The sequence below is a fragment of the Caretta caretta genome, chromosome 10, assembly GCF_965140235.1.
Source record: "Caretta caretta isolate rCarCar2 chromosome 10, rCarCar1.hap1, whole genome shotgun sequence".
NCBI classification, from domain to species: Eukaryota; Metazoa; Chordata; order Testudines; family Cheloniidae; genus Caretta; species Caretta caretta.
This window is the reverse complement of record NC_134215.1, coordinates 35,355,225-35,375,352: the sequence shown is the minus strand read 5'-3', so window position 1 is coordinate 35,375,352 and position 20,128 is coordinate 35,355,225. Positions and strand designations below refer to the sequence as shown.

Genomic DNA, 20,128 nt, shown 5'->3' with positions numbered 1-20,128 from the left:
AAAAAAGCCCATACAAACACTAACTCAAAAAAATAATTAAGCTGACTATACATAGAGTGCTGTTAAGTGCATAAAACAAAGAACTGAGCACATGTTCTCCTAGTCTTGAAGACGGTATACTTCTAAAAATACCCTAACAGTAGGTAAAAAGGGAGACCTCACCAAAATGAGGCTGCACTGTACTAGGCATTGTGCAGGCACAGAATCAAAGCTGGTCCCCAAACCGAAAGTTTTGTTTTTTTGTTTGTTTTTTTTAACTTAAGAGACAGGGGTGCAAAAATTGGGTTTTTTTGTTTTTGGGTATTTTATACACAGGAGAAGGGCAGGCAATAAGACTAGTGACATAGGCCAGCTAGCGCACAACATGATGGTTTCTTATTCATTTGAAAAGAACTGTGTTTTGTTGGGAGACCAATTGTCTTTTAATTGTCTATTGCCTATTTTTTTTCTTCCTTTGGCTAGTCTCAATTAAAAAAAAAAAAAGAAAAGAAAACACAACACACCATACATAGGAAGAGTTCCAGGTTACCCAGTTTTCCTCCCAGCAGTGCCCTTCCCCAGGTTCAATCACTGCTGTTGCCACTTCCCTCCCCGTAAATACCCATTTCAGATTGTGACATATACCCAAATGCAAGATGCAAAGATCCAGATTACAGTGGAACCAATTGTATTGTGTGTGTTCTACTCCCCCAGAGCAAAGAAAACTAACACCCTCTTTTCAGAGCTGCCCTGATGTCAAAGAAGGTGGTATGGAAACCTCACAACTGAGGCTTCAGAAAACCCCCAAACTTGCTGTAAATACCACTTCCCTCCCCCTCTACATTCAAAGCTGAAGACTCTTTTGGAGTTTGCCACCATCTGGGTTTCTGTTTACAGCTGTGGTCACAGCAGAAGCACAGGAGCAACGACGGGATGCTGCCAAAGCAAGCTTGGTCCAAAACTTAGGGTTGTAAACATACAGTTTGCTCACAAGAGACTGTTTTTTTTATTGTTTGTTTAATTCCAAAAGGCAGCTGTTGATTTTAAGACTAACTCAGGAGCCCTGCAGCTCAAACACCACAACACTGAATCCAAAAGCAAAACCCACTCTCAACAAGAGCGACACTAACTTTTGTCCAACTCGGAGAAATGCAAGAAAGGAAAGAGCGTACGTAGTGAGTAACAAGTCAACTGGATCAGTTTTGGTCTTACCAGTTTCAGTCATCTACCGTGTTAACAGCACAAGGGATTTGTTTACAATCATTTCACAAATGACAACAGTCCTCAAGGACTTCCTCCCCAAATCACAGAAGCAGCACCACTAGTAGCCAACATTAGTATATGGAGTAGCCCTACTTTAAGGCTTTGAGTGTTGGGCTGGAACCAATATATGTATATGGTATCTCCCAGCTGTCCCATGGGAAAAGTGATTGTGACATTATTGACATGGACTGTGATTGTATAGATCCTTGTTGTAACCAAGGTCCTATAGCTGCACCAAATCTTGTACAAAGGAGGTCAAGTAAGGGGTCTATGGAAAGGATGTAATTTGCTGGTTATGATTAAGCTGTCTGTCTGTGTGTATCATTTTTGTATTTGAAGTTATGAATATTGGCTATGTACTTGTATCTCAATGTATTTGATTCTAAGTAGCATCAGTGAAGCATTTGGTCAGCTTCTTGAGAAAGGACTATTCTAAGTAAGTGCCCAGTCAAGAAACACTTGACAGACAATGGACTTTGGGAGACACCAATCCACATCTGAGCTTTCCTGGGAACTTTCAAACTGGTATGTAAACAATGGCATTGGCCTGCAAAAAGCTGAATATTCACGGACATGTGACTTGCCCAGGTGTCTACAAACTCCATCTTGTTGCTGTGATTTTGCACAGAAGAACAGAGGGGTTTCCGCCCACAAGAGAGAATATAAAAGGCCCTGGAAGCCCCCTCCATTTGGTCTTCAGCTGGCTCAAAAGATGGCCTCTCCACCCCAAAGAGATGCCTGAAAGAAACTGGAACAAAGGACTGTAACTACGGGGGCTGGGGGGGGGGGTGAGTGACTGCTGGACCCAGGCCATAAACCACAACACTGGTCTGAAAAGGATTGGGCCCAGACTAGGAAGGAGTCTAGTCTGTGAAAGAAGCTTATTGGTACATCTCTGAGGGTGAGATTTACCTGTATTCAGTTTCCTACTGTATTAGGCTTTGACTTGCGTGTTTTGTTTTATTTCGCTTGGTAACTTACTTTGTTCTGTCTGTTATTACTTGGAACCACTTAAATCTTACTTTTTAATACTAGATAAAAATCACTTTTGTTATTAACCCAGAGTAGGTAATCAAACAGCTGTGCATCTCTCTCTATCAGTGTTATAGAGGACGGACAATTTATGAGTTTACCCTGTATAAGCTTTATACAGAGTAAAATGGATTCATTTGGGGTTTAGGCTCCCAGAAAGACTGAATACTGGGTGCTGGGAAAGTCCCTGTTAACTGAGAAGACCCTGGGCTAAGTGAATTTTAGTTTCTGTGAACTGCAGGGGGACATGGACCAACCTCTTGGTCTGTGCTGTAGACGACTGGTGTGTCCAGCTCAGCAAGACAGAAGTGGAGGGAAGCCTTCTCTGGTGTGTGTGTGGGGGGGGTGTTCTCAGTGGTATCCCAGCCCATCTAGTGACAGTCTTGAGGGAGTTTCTGTGACCAAACCCAGCACAGTGATGACTTACATCGCCCACATCTTAAAGGCCAATAGCCTGCAAGCCTCACTAAATTCGTACTAGCTCTCACTGCATCTACTTAGGGTCTTGTCTACACTAGAAGAATTAGGACCTATAAATTCACTCCAATGCAGTTCTGTTAGTGGTTGCAACAGCAGAAATTCTAGTTTAGGCAGGCTTTGGGTGTTTTTAACCACTATTGTCCAACTCTACTCTGCACAGAGTTGTATGCCTCCTCCTCCACTGGTACTGGTAGCACCAGTGGTGAATTACAGGTCCTAATATTGCCAGTACAAGTGCAGCTTTATGAGGATTCAGTGAGCATCTACTGCAAACAGAAATATCACACTGAAAATGCATCTGAAACAGGAAGGCTCAATGTCTTTGAAATAGAAAATGAAAATGTTGAAAGGAGCTTTTTTGTTGGCATTTGACAGTGTCCTGTTTTGTCTGAGTTATTAACTCAATCACCAACGAAGTATCACTGTGCCTTAAGGTTTTCATTTAGCTAGTTAAGCAGACAGCTGTAGTGCAGATGTAGTAAAAAAAGAAAATGCTGTCAAAGTATTTTCATTCAGTTAATGCTGCACTGAGAATATGCATTACAGTCAGACAGGAGATGGAAATTCTCTGGCATGTGTTAGAGAAAGAGTTGTTGAAAGTATGAAATATACAATTCCCTGGGGATAAATTTGTGAGCAAGCATGTTTAACAAAATGAATACAGTAGCAAGATATCAAAATCAGGGATCCTTTTTATACATGACTATATAGCATTAAGAAAAGGAGTACTTGTGGCACCTTAGAGACTAACCAATTTATCTGAGCATCCGATGAAGTGAGCTGTAGCTCACGAAAGCTCATGCTCAAATAAATTGGTTAGTCTCTAAGGTGCCACAAGTACTCCTTTTCTTTTTGCAAAGACAGACTAACACGGCTGTTACTCTGAAACCTGTCATATAGCATTAAGAGATGCTCATTTCTAGAGCTGATGATTCCAATGGAATTTTAAAGCTGAGTTTGTTTTTCCTTGTGTTCAGGGCTAATCGAACGTGCTTTGACCACAGTATTTCAAACACCCTACACAACCAGATAAGAATGTTTATTTATGAAGCAAGGGTGGGGGGGCAGAGGGGAAGGAGGAGAAATGTTATAGAAACCAGTTTGACAGGATTCCCAAGAGGTAAACAAATACTCAGTTGTTCCCAAAAACTACTGAAAAAAGAGAATACAATGCTGTCTAAGGAAATTCAGGGGTCCATTTACAAATAGGAAGCACCGTGGCAATATGGACAAGGAAAACCTATACCACAGACATTCCTAAACAGGATAGGGGGAGGATAGTATTCAGTTACCTACTTCTTAAAAGTAAGATGAGCTACCAGTTTTCTGCAGATTTATTCTCCTGTGCTAGATGGAAAGGACAACAGGCCTGGATTCCACTTCTAACAGCACTAACTGGTGCCATAATGGCTACTAAAACAGAACTAGAACAGAGTGTACGACACCTCAGATAGGAAACATGAAATCCTGAACTCAGGACCTAGTAAGAAGGAATGGCTTTTCAAGTTTTTCTTTTTTTTTTTTAATTGTATTCTAAGTATGTGAGGGTTGGAACCATCTGACTGACAGGAAGCAAGGAAACCTAGTGCCATTACAAAACTCTATGGGTAGACGATGTCAGACTTATTTCTTACCATTTTAGTTCTCTCAGAGCCCTCAGCTTCTGGGGAACAGAGACCAAAACGTACTTTAGGCACTTTCAGCAAACAAATGAAACAAGACAAACTTGCTCCCACCAGCAAACGTGCTCAACACCAAACCAGCTGCTACCATCTTCTTCCCAAACCTACAAGGAGATTTCATGCCATGCAGCATAAAATAGACACAATCCAGGTAACAATTGCTTCTTCATACTCTGCTGTTGAGAAGGGGGGGAGGGTGGTATAGAGAAGAAGAGCTCACTGCTTACCAGCTTAGATACTAAAATGGATGTAAATCAAAGCCATCTGCCCCAAGACACATTGCTACAAATCAACCTAAAGATATATTCCTCATTAAAAGGAAAAATAAAGAACAAACAAACAGAGACTGGAAGCATTTGAGAACTCTGTTTAATTGAAAAATATTAGCATTGTGAACCCGCCTGAGGGACTAGAAGGAAAGGATGCAGCTGGATTTTCTTGGAAATTGGCTGCCAAGGATTTTGAAACAAAAGACGAGAATGACCAGATAAATGTTGAAAGATTTTTTTTTTTAAATCCATGTTAGAAGACCAACAGCTTGAAGCACATGATTATCGTCATCAGCAGGAATTAAGGCAGTCACTTCACCTAACACACACAAGAAATATAATATTTTCCCCCCGAATGTTATGCTGTTGAGCTACAGTCTCAGGCTGACTCACACAGTCTCAGAAGAAAAAAAAAAAATTTAAAAAAATCTGGATGTGCGCACCAAGCAGCAGCAGATGACTCTTCTACCCACAAACTGTGGGTTGCAGTTACCAGGAAGTCATTTGTTCTGTGACATGAAGTCAGCTGGGAGGACAAACACTTATTTAAGAGCACAAAAGGAATCTCAGCATCCAATGAACGGCAAATAATTTTACTGTCTTGATTTTAAGTGTGGAAAGGATTATTATGTATGCAATTGGTTGTTTAGCTGTGTAAGGATATAAGCAACTTTGAAAGCAATCTTAATATGACATACTTCTAACTATGAACCATTTCTTGCAGATGAGAATCGTTGTACAAAAAAGTATTTTTGATTATAGTGAATAAAATACCTCCCAAGATGACCCCGCTGCCCTTTAATTAGAGAATTTATTAGACAATAGTACTGTTCTTCTAGGCTTATTCCATTGGGGAAGGAAACTTTTCCCAAATATCCACTTTATTTTATAGAGGATATTATCCTGTAGGTATGGAAAAAGTTAAATATATCTGTCATAAATATAAAGGGAAGGGTAAACCCCTTTGAAATCCCTCCTGGCCAGGGGAAAGCTCCTCTCACCTGTAAAGGGTTAAGAAGCTAAAGGTAACCTCGCTGGCACCTGACCAAAATGACCAATGAGGAGACAAGATACTTTCAAAAGCTGGGAGGAGGGAGAGGGACAAAGGGTCTGTCTGTGTGCTGCTCTTGCCAGAGACAGAACAGGAATGGAGTCTTAGAACTTTTAGTAAGTAATCTAGCTAGGTATGTGTTAGATTATGATTCCTTTAAATGGCTGAGAAAAGCATTGTGCTGAATAGAATAACTATTTCTGTCTGTGTACTTTTTTTGTAACTTAAGGTTTTGCCTAGAGGGGTTCTCTATGTTTTGAATCTAATTACCCTGTAAGATATCTACCATCCTGATTTTACAGGGGGGATTTCTTTATTTCTATTTACTTCTTTTTTTTATTAAAAGTCTTCTTGTACAAACTGAATGCTTTTTCATTGTTCTCAGATCCAAGGGTTTGGGTCTGTGGTCACCTATGCAAATTGGTGAGGCTTTTTATCCAACATTTCCCAGGAGAGGGGGGGGTCATTCCACTGGGAGGGAATGGGCAAGGATGTTTCTACCTATGTCCAGTCTTGTGAGGTGTGCCAAAGAGTGGGAAAACCCCAAGACCAGGTCAAAGCCCCTCTACAACCCCTCCCCATCATTGAAGTTCCATTTCAGCGAGTAGCTGTGGATATTCTGGGTCCTTTTCCGAAAAAGACACCCAGAGGAAAGCAGTACATACTGACTTTCATGGATTTTGCCACCCGATGGCCAGAAGCAGTAGCTCTAAGCAACACCAGGGCTAAAAGTGTGTGCCAGGCACTAGCAGACATTTTTGCCAGGGTAGGTTGGCCCTCCGACATCCTCACAGATGCAGGGACTAATTTCCTGGCAGGAACTATGAAAAACCTTTGGGAAGCTCATGGGGTAAATCACTTGGTTGCCACTCCTTACCACCATCAAACAAATGGCATGGTGGAGAAGTTTAATGGAACTTTGGGGGCCATGATACGTAAATTCGTAAATGAGCACTCCAATGATTGGGACCTAGTGTTGCAGCAGTTGCTCTTTGCCTACAGAGCTGTACCACATCCCAGTTTAGGGTTTTCCCCATTTGAACTTGTATATGGCCGTGAGGTTAAGGGGCCATTGCAGTTGGTGAAGCAGCAATGGGAGGGATTTACACCTTCTCCAGGAACTAACATTCTGGACTTTGTAACCAACCTACAGAACACCCTCCGAACCTCTTTAGCCCTTGCTAGAGAAAACTTACAGGATGCTCAAAAAGAGCAAAAAGCCTGGTATGATAAACATGCCAGAGAGCGTTCCTTCAAAGTAGGAGACCAGGTCATGGTCTTAAAGGCGCTCCAGGCCCATAAAATGGAAGCATCGTGGGAAGGGCCATTCACGGTCCAGGAGCGCCTGGGAGCTGTTAATTATCTCATAGCATTCCGCACCTCCAACCGAAAGCCTAAGGTGTACCATATTAATTCTCTAAAGCCCTTTTATTCCAGAGAATTAAAGGTTTGTCAGTTTACAGCCCAGGGAGGAGACGACGCTGAGTGGCCTGAAGGTGTTTACTACGAAGGGAAATGTGCTGGTGGTGTGGAAGAGGTGAACCTCTCCATGACCCTTGGGCGTATGCAGCGACAGCAGATCCAGGAGCTGTGCACTAGCTACGCGCCAACGTTCTCAGCCACCCCAGGACTGACTGAACGGGCATACCACTCCATTGACACAGGTAATGCTCACCCAATTAGGGTCCAACCTTACTGGGTGTCTCCTCAAGCTAAAACTGCTATAGAACGGGAGATCCAGGATATGTTACAGATGGGGGTAATCCGCCCCTCTGAAAGTGCATGGGCATCTCCAGTGGTTCTAGTTCCCAAACCAGATGGGGAAATACGTTTTTGCGTGGACTACCGTAAGCTAAATGCTGTAACTCGCCCAGACAACTATCCAATGCCACGCACAGATGAACTATTAGAGAAACTGGGACGGGCCCAGTTCATCTCTACCTTGGACTTAACCAAGGGGTACTGGCAGGTACCGCTAGATGAATCTGCCAAGGAAAGGTCAGCCTTCATCACACATCTCGGGCTGTATGAATTTAATGTACTCCCTTTCGGGCTGCGAAATGCACCCGCCACTTTCCAAAGACTTGTAGATGGTCTCCTAGCGGGATTAGGAGAATATGCAGTCGCCTACCTTGACGATGTGGCCATATTTTCGGATTCCTGGGCAGACCACCTGGAACATCTACAAAAAGTCCTTGAGCGCATAAGGGAGGCAGGACTAACTGTTAAGGCTAAGAAGTGTCAAATAGGCCTAAACAGAGTGACTTACCTTGGACACCAGGTGGGTCAAGGAACTATCAGCCCCCTACAGGCCAAAGTGGATGCTATCCAAAAGTGGCCTGTCCCAAAGTCAAAGAAACAGGTTCAATCCTTCTTAGGCTTGGCTGGTTATTACAGACGATTTGTACCGCACTACAGTCAAATCGCTGCCCCACTGACAGACCTAACCAAAAAGAAACAGCCAAATGCTGTTCAGTGGACCGGAAAGTGTCAGAAGGCCTTTAACAAGCTTAAAGCGACACTCATGTCTGACCCTGTACTAAGGGCCCCAGACTTTGACAAACCGTTCCTAGTAACCACAGATGCATCCGAGCGTGGTGTGGGAGCAGTTTTAATGCAGAAAGGACCTGATCAAGAATTCCACCCTGTAGTGTTTCTCAGCAAAAAACTGTCTGAGAGGGAAAGCAACTGGTCAGTCACTGAAAAAGAATGTTATGCCATTGTCTACGCTCTGGAAAAGCTACGCCCATATGTTTGGGGACGGCGTTTCCACCTGCAAACCGACCATGCTGCACTAAAGTGGCTTCACACCGTCAAAGAAACTAACAAAAAACTTCTTTGGTGGAGTTTAGCTCTCCAAGATTTTGATTTCGACATCCAACACATCTCAGGAGCTTCTAACAAAGTGGCTGATGCACTCTCCCGTGAAAGTTTCCCAGAATCAACTGGTTAAAATCGTCCTTGAGATGTGGAAAATATTGTTAGTCTTTATGTACTTGGTAGTATATTTAGAGATGCATGTGTCTTATTAACTCTGTTTTCCTAGAGCTCCAGGAAGAAATCCCAGCCAGTGTTTCACCCTAGCTGAGATTTGGGGGGCGTGTCATAAATATAAAGGGAAGGGTAAACCCCTTTGAAATCCCTCCTGGCCAGGGGAAAGCTCCTCTCACCTGTAAAGGGTTAAGAAGCTAAAGGTAACCTCGCTGGCACCTGACCAAAATGACCAATGAGGAGACAAGATACTTTCAAAAGCTGGGAGGAGGGAGAGGGACAAAGGGTCTGTCTGTGTGCTGCTCTTGCCAGAGACAGAACAGGAATGGAGTCTTAGAACTTTTAGTAAGTAATCTAGCTAGGTATGTGTTAGATTATGATTCCTTTAAATGGCTGAGAAAAGCATTGTGCTGAATAGAATAACTATTTCTGTCTGTGTACTTTTTTTGTAACTTAAGGTTTTGCCTAGAGGGGTTCTCTATGTTTTGAATCTAATTACCCTGTAAGATATCTACCATCCTGATTTTACAGGGGGGATTTCTTTATTTCTATTTACTTCTTTTTTTTATTAAAAGTCTTCTTGTACAAACTGAATGCTTTTTCATTGTTCTCAGATCCAAGGGTTTGGGTCTGTGGTCACCTATGCAAATTGGTGAGGCTTTTTATCCAACATTTCCCAGGAAAGGGGGGGTGCAAGTGTTGGGAGGATTGTTCATTGTTCTTAAGATCCAAGGGTCTGGGTCTGTAGTCACCTAGGCAAATTGGTGAGGCTTTTTACCAAACCTGGTCCAGGAAGTGGGGTGCAAGGTTTTGGGGAAGTATTTTGGGGGGAAAGACGCGTCCAAACAGCTCTTCCCCAGTAACCAGTATTAGTTTGGTGGTGGTAGCGGCCATTCCAAGGATAACGGGTGTAATATTTTGTACCTTGGGGAAGTTTTGACCTAAGCTGGTAAAGATAAGCTTAGGGGGTTTTTTTCATGCAGGTCCCCACATCTGTACCCTAGAGTTCAGAGTGGGGGAGGAACCTTGACAATATCTTTTACAGTAGAACCTCAGAATTACGAATACTAGAGTTACGAACTGACCGGTCAACCACACACCTCATTTGGAACTGGAAGTACACAATCAGGCAGCAGCACAGACCGGGGGGAGAGGGGAGGACAGTACTGTGTTAAACGTAAACTACTAAAAAAAAAAAGGGGGGGGGGTTAAAATTTTTTGACAAGGTAAGGAAACTGTTTTGATGTTCGTTTCATTTAAATTAAGACGGTTAAAAGCAGCATTTTTCTTCTGCATAGGAAAGTTTCAAAGCTATATGAAGTCAATGTTCAGTGGTATACTTTTGAAAGAACCACCATAACATTTTGTTCAGAGTTACAAACAACGTCCATTCCCGATGGGTTTGTAACTCTGAGGTTTTACTGTAGTTGTAAAATTGCTGCTAGTAGAGTGTCTCTTTAAGCAGTTTCCTAGCTCAGAGACTGCAAAACACAGGGTTACATCTTAACGAGGAAATCAAAGCCTAAGAATTGATGACTGGTTTGAAGCTAACTCAAGTTCTAGTAAACTACACCTGACAGCATAGAAAAGATCACTGCCTCAAAAAGCAGCTGGCCTAGACTCTCACCACACACTTGTCCCCTCAAACTCTGCTCTGAAACAAAAAACCAAAAGCCACAAGCCTTGATTAAGACTTAAAATCAAATCAGTATCTTCAAGCATTCTCTGATACCATTCCAACGAGAGATCAACAGAGCTCCAAGATGGAGCGTTTGCATTATATGGAAAGCTGCAGTTTGGCATTATCAATGCGAGTCTTAAGATTTTCTGTCAGTAATTTGGAATTTTTTCCTTGTAATAACCTTTCCAAATACTTTCCATCTCTTTTCTTTAATCCATATTTTGGCCACCACCAGATAGAGAAGCAAAGCTAAAGCAGTTTGAATCAGACACCCATCTACCCATATTAGGCATTTCTAATGTAGCCATCACCATATAATCAAGGCCTGAAGAAAAAATTCTGCCCTGAGCAAAGGAACAAAAAAGGAATTTAAAAAGGGTAGGGAACTTGGGCCTGATTTTGCGCCTTTAAAGTCAATAGTTTTGCCACCGACTTTGGGGGAACACAGGATCAAGAATAAATCTGAAAAGATACACTTTCTCTCCCCCCAGACCATTCCCAGATTTCAACTAGTGTAGTTATAATCTGAAAAGGGACTCTAGAAGTGGCAACATGAGCACCTATGTTTCTTCCAGCTCATAAAGTCAACAGCAAGTTTCTTCAGTGTACAAGTAAACAGATTTTTCTAATTGCCAGCCCCACAAACATGACTAACTGATCTGCAGGCCAAAATTATTAAACATTTATATGGGGTAGCACCTAAAACCATAAATCAGACTGGGACCCACTATGCTAGGCACTGTACAGACATAAGGACAGTCCCTACCTCAAAGGACCCCAGTTTTCTAAGCTCCAAATCAACTGAAACTGGCTCCTAAATAAGCCAAAAATAGACTTGTCAGCCCACCCCCCTGAAGAGCTTATTAAGGCTCATGGGAGCCCCTTAGAAGTCCCCCGAAGGGTCCATGGATCCCCAGTGAGCATAAGGCTGGCAGACAGTGGAGGCCCTTACCACAACCCACAAGCACAGCCAATGGTTATATTGCCCCCCCCATATCACTGCAGGAGCTAAGCACCCCTCAAAGTTTAGTGAATTTATCCTCAACACCCCGGAGAGGTAGAGAAGTACCCCCCACAAACATTTTACAGAAAAGGAAAAATTGATGCACAGAGAAGTTAAGTGACTTGGCCAATGCCTCACAGGAAGTTTGTGGCAGAGCCAGGAATTGAAATCTGTCTGTCAAGTTCCTGGACAAGGACTTGGGAGATGAAATACAGACAGACAATCTGTCCTCTGCACATTCACCAAAAAGGGCAGAGTTCTCTATGCCAGTCTCAGACAGACCGACCGACCTTTCTTGCTGCCCAGCCCATGTTTTCCAGGCCCCTTGGTCCCCCCTTCCCTTTCTCTGCACAGCAGAAATCCAGGGCCAAATGCCAATTCCCCACCAGTTACTGAATTCCCCCAACAGAGAGGTCCAAGACCCCCACATCCCTTCAATATTCCTCATTTCTCACTGCACAACTCTGTCCCCTCCCAAACACTACTGAGTTTATCTACCCCACAACCTTGGAAAGTAGGGAAATAGATCATTTCAGGGAGGGGGTGAAGGGGCGAAGGCATCCAGACATCTTAAGACAAAAATTAGTGGCAATCTTCAAAAATTCTGGTTTAAATTGACTTGCCAACTTCATATATAAAAGTCTGACAGAGTACCTGGGTTCTGACCATCACTTGTTCATTTCTTTAACCAGAGGGAACCTCTTTTTCCTGCAGTTCCTTTCCTTATTCGTGCACTGAGAGAGATGTTTTTGATACTATACACTTCTCCACCCGCTTTGTTCATTTTGAAAAGTGATGCTTTTAAAGTTAAAAAAAAATTCCCCATATTCCTAATACATATATTCCATAATGAGAATCTTTTAATAAGGCCTCTCTCATTTCAAAAGATAAAGTGACTTTCATTTTCAGCTAGCTGGCAATAACCATAACTTCTCATGATATAATTTGGATATTTGTTGGAGTATTCCACCTCTGAAGTGCTTTTCCTGCCACAGGAGAGAGAGATCCATGTCTGTTGGAGTTCCTCTACATAGAATGTTTTATTAATAATGATGTAATGCCTGTTGAAGGGGGGAAAAAAGCAGACTAACCACTATGGTAGATTTTCGGCCAAACCAGCTGAATGTTTGAGACAGCTGAATCATTAAAGTTAATGGAAGATTTGTCACTGACAAAAGAATAAGAGGGAAAGTGAAGTTTTGTATCACCCGCACACTTCATTTAGCAGTTCAGAGGCAACATAGGCATTGTGCATCTGCCTCTCTCTCTCACACACACAAAACATGTTTCTCACTGGAATTCTAGTTCCATTCCCAAAAAGCAAACACCAAAAATGAACCACCATTTAAACCTTTGAAAGTTGTTGCAGTGGCAGTACAGATGGAAGAAATGTAAGTGTCATTCACATTTAGATGGTGTAAGAATCCACTTGTTTTCATATACTTCAGACAGAAATATTAGCTCGTTATGTAACTAGAACTCTCCCTTCACAAAGTCAGACAGAGAAGTTTGCAGAATTAAGGTTCACCCACAGATTTTTATATATTCCCCCTAAGTTAGATTCTGGGGGCACTGATTTAAATCTAAATATAATAAGTGAAATCAGAGACAAATACAAGTGTATCATCAGTGATTCCAGAGGAACCTTAATCAAGAAGTCATAAGTCTGACTATACCTTAGGCACCTATCTAGCATATAAAACGACCTATAAGTCTTGAAATAAGATGTTTTACTCTGATGGAATAACAAAAAAGAATGAATGTTTGTTGCAGTCCATGTTCTCCATTTCACAGACTAATGTAAGCTGCGCAGTGTATATAAAGAAATGTGAACTGGAGAATACAGAGTGACACCACACCCAGGTGCAATTTCACCAGGAACATTACCTTCTATTCTGGTATTCTCTTCTGGTATTCTATTCATGACAAGAGATGTTGACAAAGTGGAGGAAGTTCAGAGAACAGCATCCAGAACTGATTAAATGGGCTGGAGGAAAGATGAAAAGTACTAAATATGCAAAGCTTGACTAAGCAACAGCTCACGTGGAAGTAGAAGAGAAGCAATATGGTTACCCAAGAAATATCTGAAGGATGTAAACATCAAGGGACCGGGTAGATTATAACAAGAGGATCTAACTAGGAGTGACGGGATATAATATAAGCTCATTATCAGGAAGAAGAAAAAAAATACACACAGTAAGATGGGTTAGGATGCAGGCCACTCCCAAGAGAAAGCAAAGAAGCCCTATTGCTTGGCACATTTAAAACTAGACTAGACAAACTGTAGGGGCTAATCTTTCATTTAACCTAGATGGATAGATTACATTGTGTAACAGGCCTTTTCCCATCTCTATTTTTTCTTATTCTATTCAGAGGGAGAAGCCTCCAACCAGTAATCTTTTGGATCAAAAATAAGATTTTTAATTTTTTTTTCAACTCATATATATAAAACAAAACTTGTCAGAATACAAAGTTCCTACTCCACTTTGCTGCAACGATTTACACGGGTTACATTGTGCATTGCATAAAAGCCTTTTCCGAGTTTTTAAATTTGTTGGTATTTGATTAGCATCCCCTTGTTTTTGTATAGTGAGAGAACATAGGAACATCCAATTAACCTTCTCTATACCATTCATTTTATATAACTATTACATCCCCTCTTATTTATTTCCTCTCTAAACTCAAGTTTTAAGCTGTTTAATCTCTCCCCATAATAAAGTCTTTCCATGCCTCTAAACTTAAGCATCACCCATTGTGGACCCATTTTATTTCTCTGTATCTTTTTTGAAATAGGGTGAATGAATACAGTATTCCATGTGAAAGCATGTTGTTGATTTATGTAATAGCATTATAATAATAATCAGTATTTTTCTCTCCCATTCTTTATCCTAACTTTTTTTTTTTTTAAAAGACACAAACACAATTTTTATTTTTTTAAAATAAAGCTGTACCAGGTTTTTAAACCATAAACACATAAGAAACTTAGAAATGTCCAGAGTGTATGACTAGTTCAATTATTCCTTTAAATGTGTATTGCCTTGCTTTTGATATCAGTTTCATCTGACATCGTGCTATCCAGTCACACTGTTCCTCTAGAGTTCTTGCAGTGTTCTCCAGCCTGCACTATCCTAATCAATGGTGTCATTGTCAGTTGTTGCCATCACACAGTTCATCCTTTTTTAAAGTCATTAAAAGATACCTCTCATTGTACAGATCCCCTGCACTATAATACATTTCAGCGTTGTCACTGATCATGCTCACCCAGAAGGAACAAAGCAGGATGTTCAGATTTTAAGGTGAGGTTGGGGGGACGGGGGGCTGATAGACCTAAAAAAGAAAACTTGTAAACTGAGCATGTTTGATCTAGGATCACAAGACAGCATTAAAATAGAACCCTGCATCCTGTCTCATGTTTGAAACTTTATCATTTTTGAAAAGACACTGCCTCAGTGTAAGCTAGTGCACTGATCAGACAGTAATAAATAGCACTATGAATAGATGATGCTAGAGAAATTAAAGAATCTCAAAGTGCTTTACACATTTTAAGTAACTAACATCCCTAACACTTGGTGTTATTCCCATTTTACAGATAGGAAAACGGAGGCAGGCTGGGAAAGGATGGGAGACTTGAGCAAGGTGATACAGTAACAACTCTTCATCTTAAATGAATTTGTAATTAAGCTTAAACTGAATTGCACTGTTAGTAAGTGCAAAAAATACATATATTTGTTGCACATAATCTATATGCCCTTATGTTCTATTGATTTGGATTGCTTAGTATAGGAAGACTGTCATGCGATTATATATATAGTTGAACAAGTTAAGATTGCTAGGCTCCATTTTAATTTTCATCCCCAAGACTACGCAAGATAACAACAAAAAAGTTGTGAGCAACCTGTAATGTTAATGGGTTTACCAAGTATATTACCAAAACTGAGGACCAAGTTTGGAAGGAGGGACTGTCTGCACCCTGTTGTAGGAATTATATTGTCTCTGGAAAGAGACAAGATAGAGAGTACACACCTGAGGGCAAGGAATTCCAAATCCCTCCTCCTTTTACTGTGGGCTTGAGTGTTTCATAATTTTATGCCACTTTGTCCAAAACATTTGCTACTACCTATTAGAATTACATTATGAAATGTTTACAGTAAACATTTTTAAATGAAGTTCACTGTATTTAAGTTCTGGCAGTATTTTGCCTTAGTTATGCATTCACAGGGTGAGTGTTTATATTTCCTTATAAGAATATGTTAAGCAAAGAAACCTCCAGACTCATTTCTGAAGTAGCCCGCTGGAAGAGTTTAATCAAAATTCTGCAATTTGCAAGGGGAAGGAAGAGAGAGCACTACAGCTTCTACTATAGTATTCCACAGATTTCCATTAAGATGTGGTTTACAATTTATACTTCCAAGTACAATCTAAATACGTGTGTAGAAACATAATGCCACAACTAGAGGTTAGGATTCTGGCTTGTCCCTTGCTCTTGTACTAAGCAGAGCAGCGGATGGGGCAACTGGAAGAGCACATGGCTCTTCAGCAAACCCTCCTACCAACCCAAGAGTTTTGGAGAGAGAGTTATCCAAGCCTGGAGCTGAGGTAGGGAGGACAACAAAACAGAGTAATTCATTCTCTGAAGTGGAGGTCTTGTTACTACTTTATCCTTTGGGGGCTGTAAGAGGCTATGAAATTTTCAAATAGATGACTTAAGCCTAGGAAAGCAAACGCTCCTTCCTATGAAGCTACATAGAAGTATTGTTTTGTTTATAACTTTCCTTCGTCTTTGTCATTCCTATTATGCTACCTATTTAGGCATGTAACAAGTTGGTAACATACTTACACTATCCCTTATCCCAGTATATCAGACTTGAGTTCCCTTCCCTTTTGTGACTTACAAGAAAAAGGACACGTTGGCTTGCTGCTGCTTTTATGTGGATATTTTTCTAAAAACAATGGGTTTTTCTTAAATTAGAGAACAAGATTATAGACAGCTTCTCTCCTGCAGAAGTTCAAGATATTGTGTGCTGTTTCACAGCAAATTATATCTTTATGTATCAGGTCTGTACAGAAGACCAGATAAATCTCCTCACTGGATAAACACTCTATTTAAGATACATGCACACTCAAAAATGTAATGTCATTTTGAATATAGTTTTAGGTTTATATAGGTATCAATACAAACCAAAACTGGAGATAGCAACCAACTAATTTCTTCCTCCTTGTAGGAAACCTCAGCTGTTAATTCACATTTTGGGTCATACCAGGTGGCTTCGTATTACACCATACCACATTTGATCTGCTACAAAGGGATATATCAAAATCCAAACTCACCATGGTACAATACAACAGAAACAAGAAAGAGGCTTAAAAAAAAGTTGTACCCATCAAAAACTGAGCTATTTAATACCTACTATTGTGTTTAACATAATCAGGCAAATATACAGGAAATAGTGTCCACAAACACCAGCAAATGGCGTAAGTTGAGCTGAGTTTGTAACACTTCATTAGCAAACATGTGCTTGACCTTTAGCTCATTTTGATTTGTTTTCTTTGAGACAAATAGTAAAAAGTAGGTAAAGCAATGCTTCAAATGGACCAATCTCATTTCTAACAAGCAAGTGTTCAAAACTCCCAGTTGTCAAATTTTACTTTATTTTCCTCAGGAAGGTGCCTTATATGATACACATGCAAGTGTTTACTAATTGCCACAATTCTGAGGTGTATCAAGCTTATCAAGGCCCCATTGTACACACTCTTTACCTAAATACTTGGTTTATATGAATAATCTGAAGAAGTTGGCCTGGATAAGCAAAGAAGTCTAAAATGCAACGACAGGGTTCATAAATTAATGCATCAACAAATTGTCTTTCACAGAGCTGGGAGCCCACTCACTCAGAAATTCTGCAAGTGAAGAGGAGTATGAGTATATTACAGGTCCTCTCAATAATAACTAACTGTTTAAATCCATCAGGCTGAGAGATCAAGCTACTGAAGACAGACGCAAAGTAAGAAGGACCTACAAACCCATAACTAGCAAACAAAAGGACCTGGAGTTGTAAGCTTTCATTTGTTTTCCCCATCAAAACATAAGAGAAGTTACCAGAAATCATAGGAAATGTGAGTGGCAATTGAAGACATTTTAAAAATAAGGGTATCAGTCTGTGTCTAAAATTCACATGAAATTAGAACAGCAGCTAATTTGACATAGGATACCATGTGCTACAATACTTAAGCACAATAGGAGGAGCTCAGCACTGTGCAAGTGTAATGCTGGCTTTTGTCAATTTATTGACCCCCTCTTAGAGTTAGGATACTGATCAAAGTCAACAGGAGCTTTGCCCAAGTCAGGACTACAGAAGAGGGTCCTCAGGCAGACTGTTAACATTATTATAAATACACTGCTGGAAAACACATATTGAAAGTTCATTATAGGAAATGTAATACTGAAGTCTTACAGTACATAAGACTTACAATACGTATACACCATTTTTATGCACAAAAGAGAAACATACCTGAACAACAGATCAGAGTGTACCTTAGGAGTGAAAAGAGTAACCATTCACGGGCACCTCGGCCTACATGAAATACAGATGATAAATTAATATTACCTGTTCTGCGCCATAGACTGTAGAAAACTGAACAAACTCCTCTATCTGCACAAAGCCATCCCCATCTCTGTCTAGGGCATCAAATACAGCTCGGAGCCGGGGCTCATCTTCTTGACAACCTGGAGAGTCATTAGTTATGGAATCAGGCTGGGCAAACTCCGGGGACTGGCTCAGGTTGCTAGAGGAATGGAAAGCAGGGAAGAGATCCATCTCTTTGTCAATCTGGGAGAAATCCTGGGTACTTAAGGAAAGCATCTCCTGGCAGCTTTGGGATATATAGTCTTCTGGCTCTTTAGTCCAAGGGGAAGTTGGAGTGAGTCCTTCAGAGTGGCTCTCCTCCTGGGAGGTCTCCATTCCTAAGTAAAACTCCCCTTCTGCTTGCAGGCTTTCGCTGCTTTCAGGAAAGCTTTCTCCCGTGTTTGAGTTCTCTGGACTTAGCCCAGCACTCCTAAATTGTAAATCCCGAAGAGGTGAAGAAACAGCCTGGTCCAGAACGAGAGAGAAGAACTGCTCTCCCAAGTCTGTGATCTGAGCAGAGGCCAGTGCACCCTGCACCACAGAAAGGTTTAAATCAAAATCACTCTGGGAGCAACCATGACGATTATCACCTGCACCTGACTCTTGTACCAGGTGGCTGATTGGGTCTGTCGTGTCTTGGTCCAAGAGGCCGTTCTCCTGCTTTTCCATGCGGTATAAATACTCAATGGGCCCATCTGAGAACAGCGTAGGATCCAGCCCTGATAGCTTCATCTCTCCCAAAACCTGCTCTAGCACTGCTGGCCCACTCTCCCTCTCCTGTAAAGAGGGTCCCAGGAATAAAGGGGCGTCTGGGGGCGTCTCTCTGGGGACCAGCACCAGGTCGGGGCTAGGCAGCTGCCCTCTCTGCTCCATGATGAGATACCTCCCATTCTGCTCGGCAAACAGAGTCAGCAGCGATGCCCGCTCCGATTTGCTCCCTGGGTCCGAGAGAGTCATTAACAAATCCGGCTCCATTTTCATCAGAAAAAAAATAAAGGATTTAATACAAACCACAGCGGCTGTTCAGACCCTCCTGGACACAAAGGGCTGGGTTTGTGAGCAATCACTGCCCTGCCGTCTCCCCGCGGCAGAGCTCGGGTCTCCCGGAGAGCCCACCACAGATCCGCTGCATTGCTGCTGCTCCTTGGAGCCTCCTCTGCAAACGGGAGATGCGCTGCTGCCATTTGCCTGCATCCATCTTCTCCATCCCTCCGGCGTCACATCCCAGGAGGCGGCGGCGGCGGCGGCGGGGCAGCGGCTAAAGGGACCCCCGTGGGGAGGAAAAGGCAATCGCAGCCGCGCACGAATCGAAGGCGCCTCGGTAGCTGTCCGACAAAGCCTGCAGCCCGGGCTCAGCCCGCACCCCGAGGCTGCCCCCGCCAAAGAACCGGCGGCGCCCCTCGCAAAGGATGGTGCTGCTAAGCCACGAGCTCACAGGGCATCTGCTACTCCGACGCCCCCGGGCTAACGGGGGTCAGGGGCGGGCTGTGCTGCGGCACCGGGCTGTGCTCCCGGCCCTGCTTGTGGCCCCGAGAGCAGACTGCGCCCTTCGAGCTACTCCGGGAGCTGGGCTCCCTCGGCGGCCGAGGAGAGTGTGGGGCGCCCTGGGGGTCCTGCTCCCCGGCTCCGAGGGCTCCCGCCTGCGGCTGGCTGCAGCCTCTGCTCTGGCAGCCGGCTGAGCGGGCCGATGTCCGCGCTGGCCGGCCTGGCTCCGCCTGCAGCCCGGGGAGGGCTTTGTGTCGCCGGCCTCAGGCTCCTCCCGCGCCCGGCGACAGGGGCGGAACCGCGTCCGCCTCTGAGCTGGGCTCTGCTGGTGTGGGGAGCTGCGTGTCCCCCCACGGGGCTCCGGCGTGGGGGTGTTGTGTTGTGTGGCTGTGCAACCCCCGGGGGCTCTGGGGTGGGGGGAGCTCTGTGTGTGTGTGTGCGCGCAGGCCCCCCCTCCGGCTCTGGGGTGGGGGGAGCTCTATGTGTGTGTGTGTGTGCGTGCGCGGGCCCCCCCTCCGGCTCTGGGGTGGGGGGAGCTCTGTGTGTGTGTGTGTGTGTGCGCGGGCCCCCCCTCCGGCTCTGGGGTGGG

General features: G+C 42.9%; 1 protein-coding gene across 4 annotated transcripts in view; it reads right to left on the bottom strand.

The window, feature by feature from the left end:
• RAB11FIP3 (RAB11 family interacting protein 3) overlaps positions 1-19,953 on the bottom strand; it is a 180,280-nt gene extending 160,327 nt beyond the window's left edge. For 2 of the 4 annotated variants that reach the window (XM_048866368.2, XM_048866369.2), the window contains exon 1: positions 18,037-19,922. In XM_048866368.2, coding sequence (XP_048722325.2) covers positions 18,037-19,035 — 999 coding nt within the window. In that variant the 5' untranslated portion in view covers positions 19,036-19,922. Of the gene's footprint in view, positions 1-18,036 lie in introns of all 4 variants that reach the window. The other 2 variants (XM_048866367.2, XM_048866370.2) reach the window with 2 other exon arrangements.
• Between the last annotated feature and the right edge of the window lie 175 nt (positions 19,954-20,128).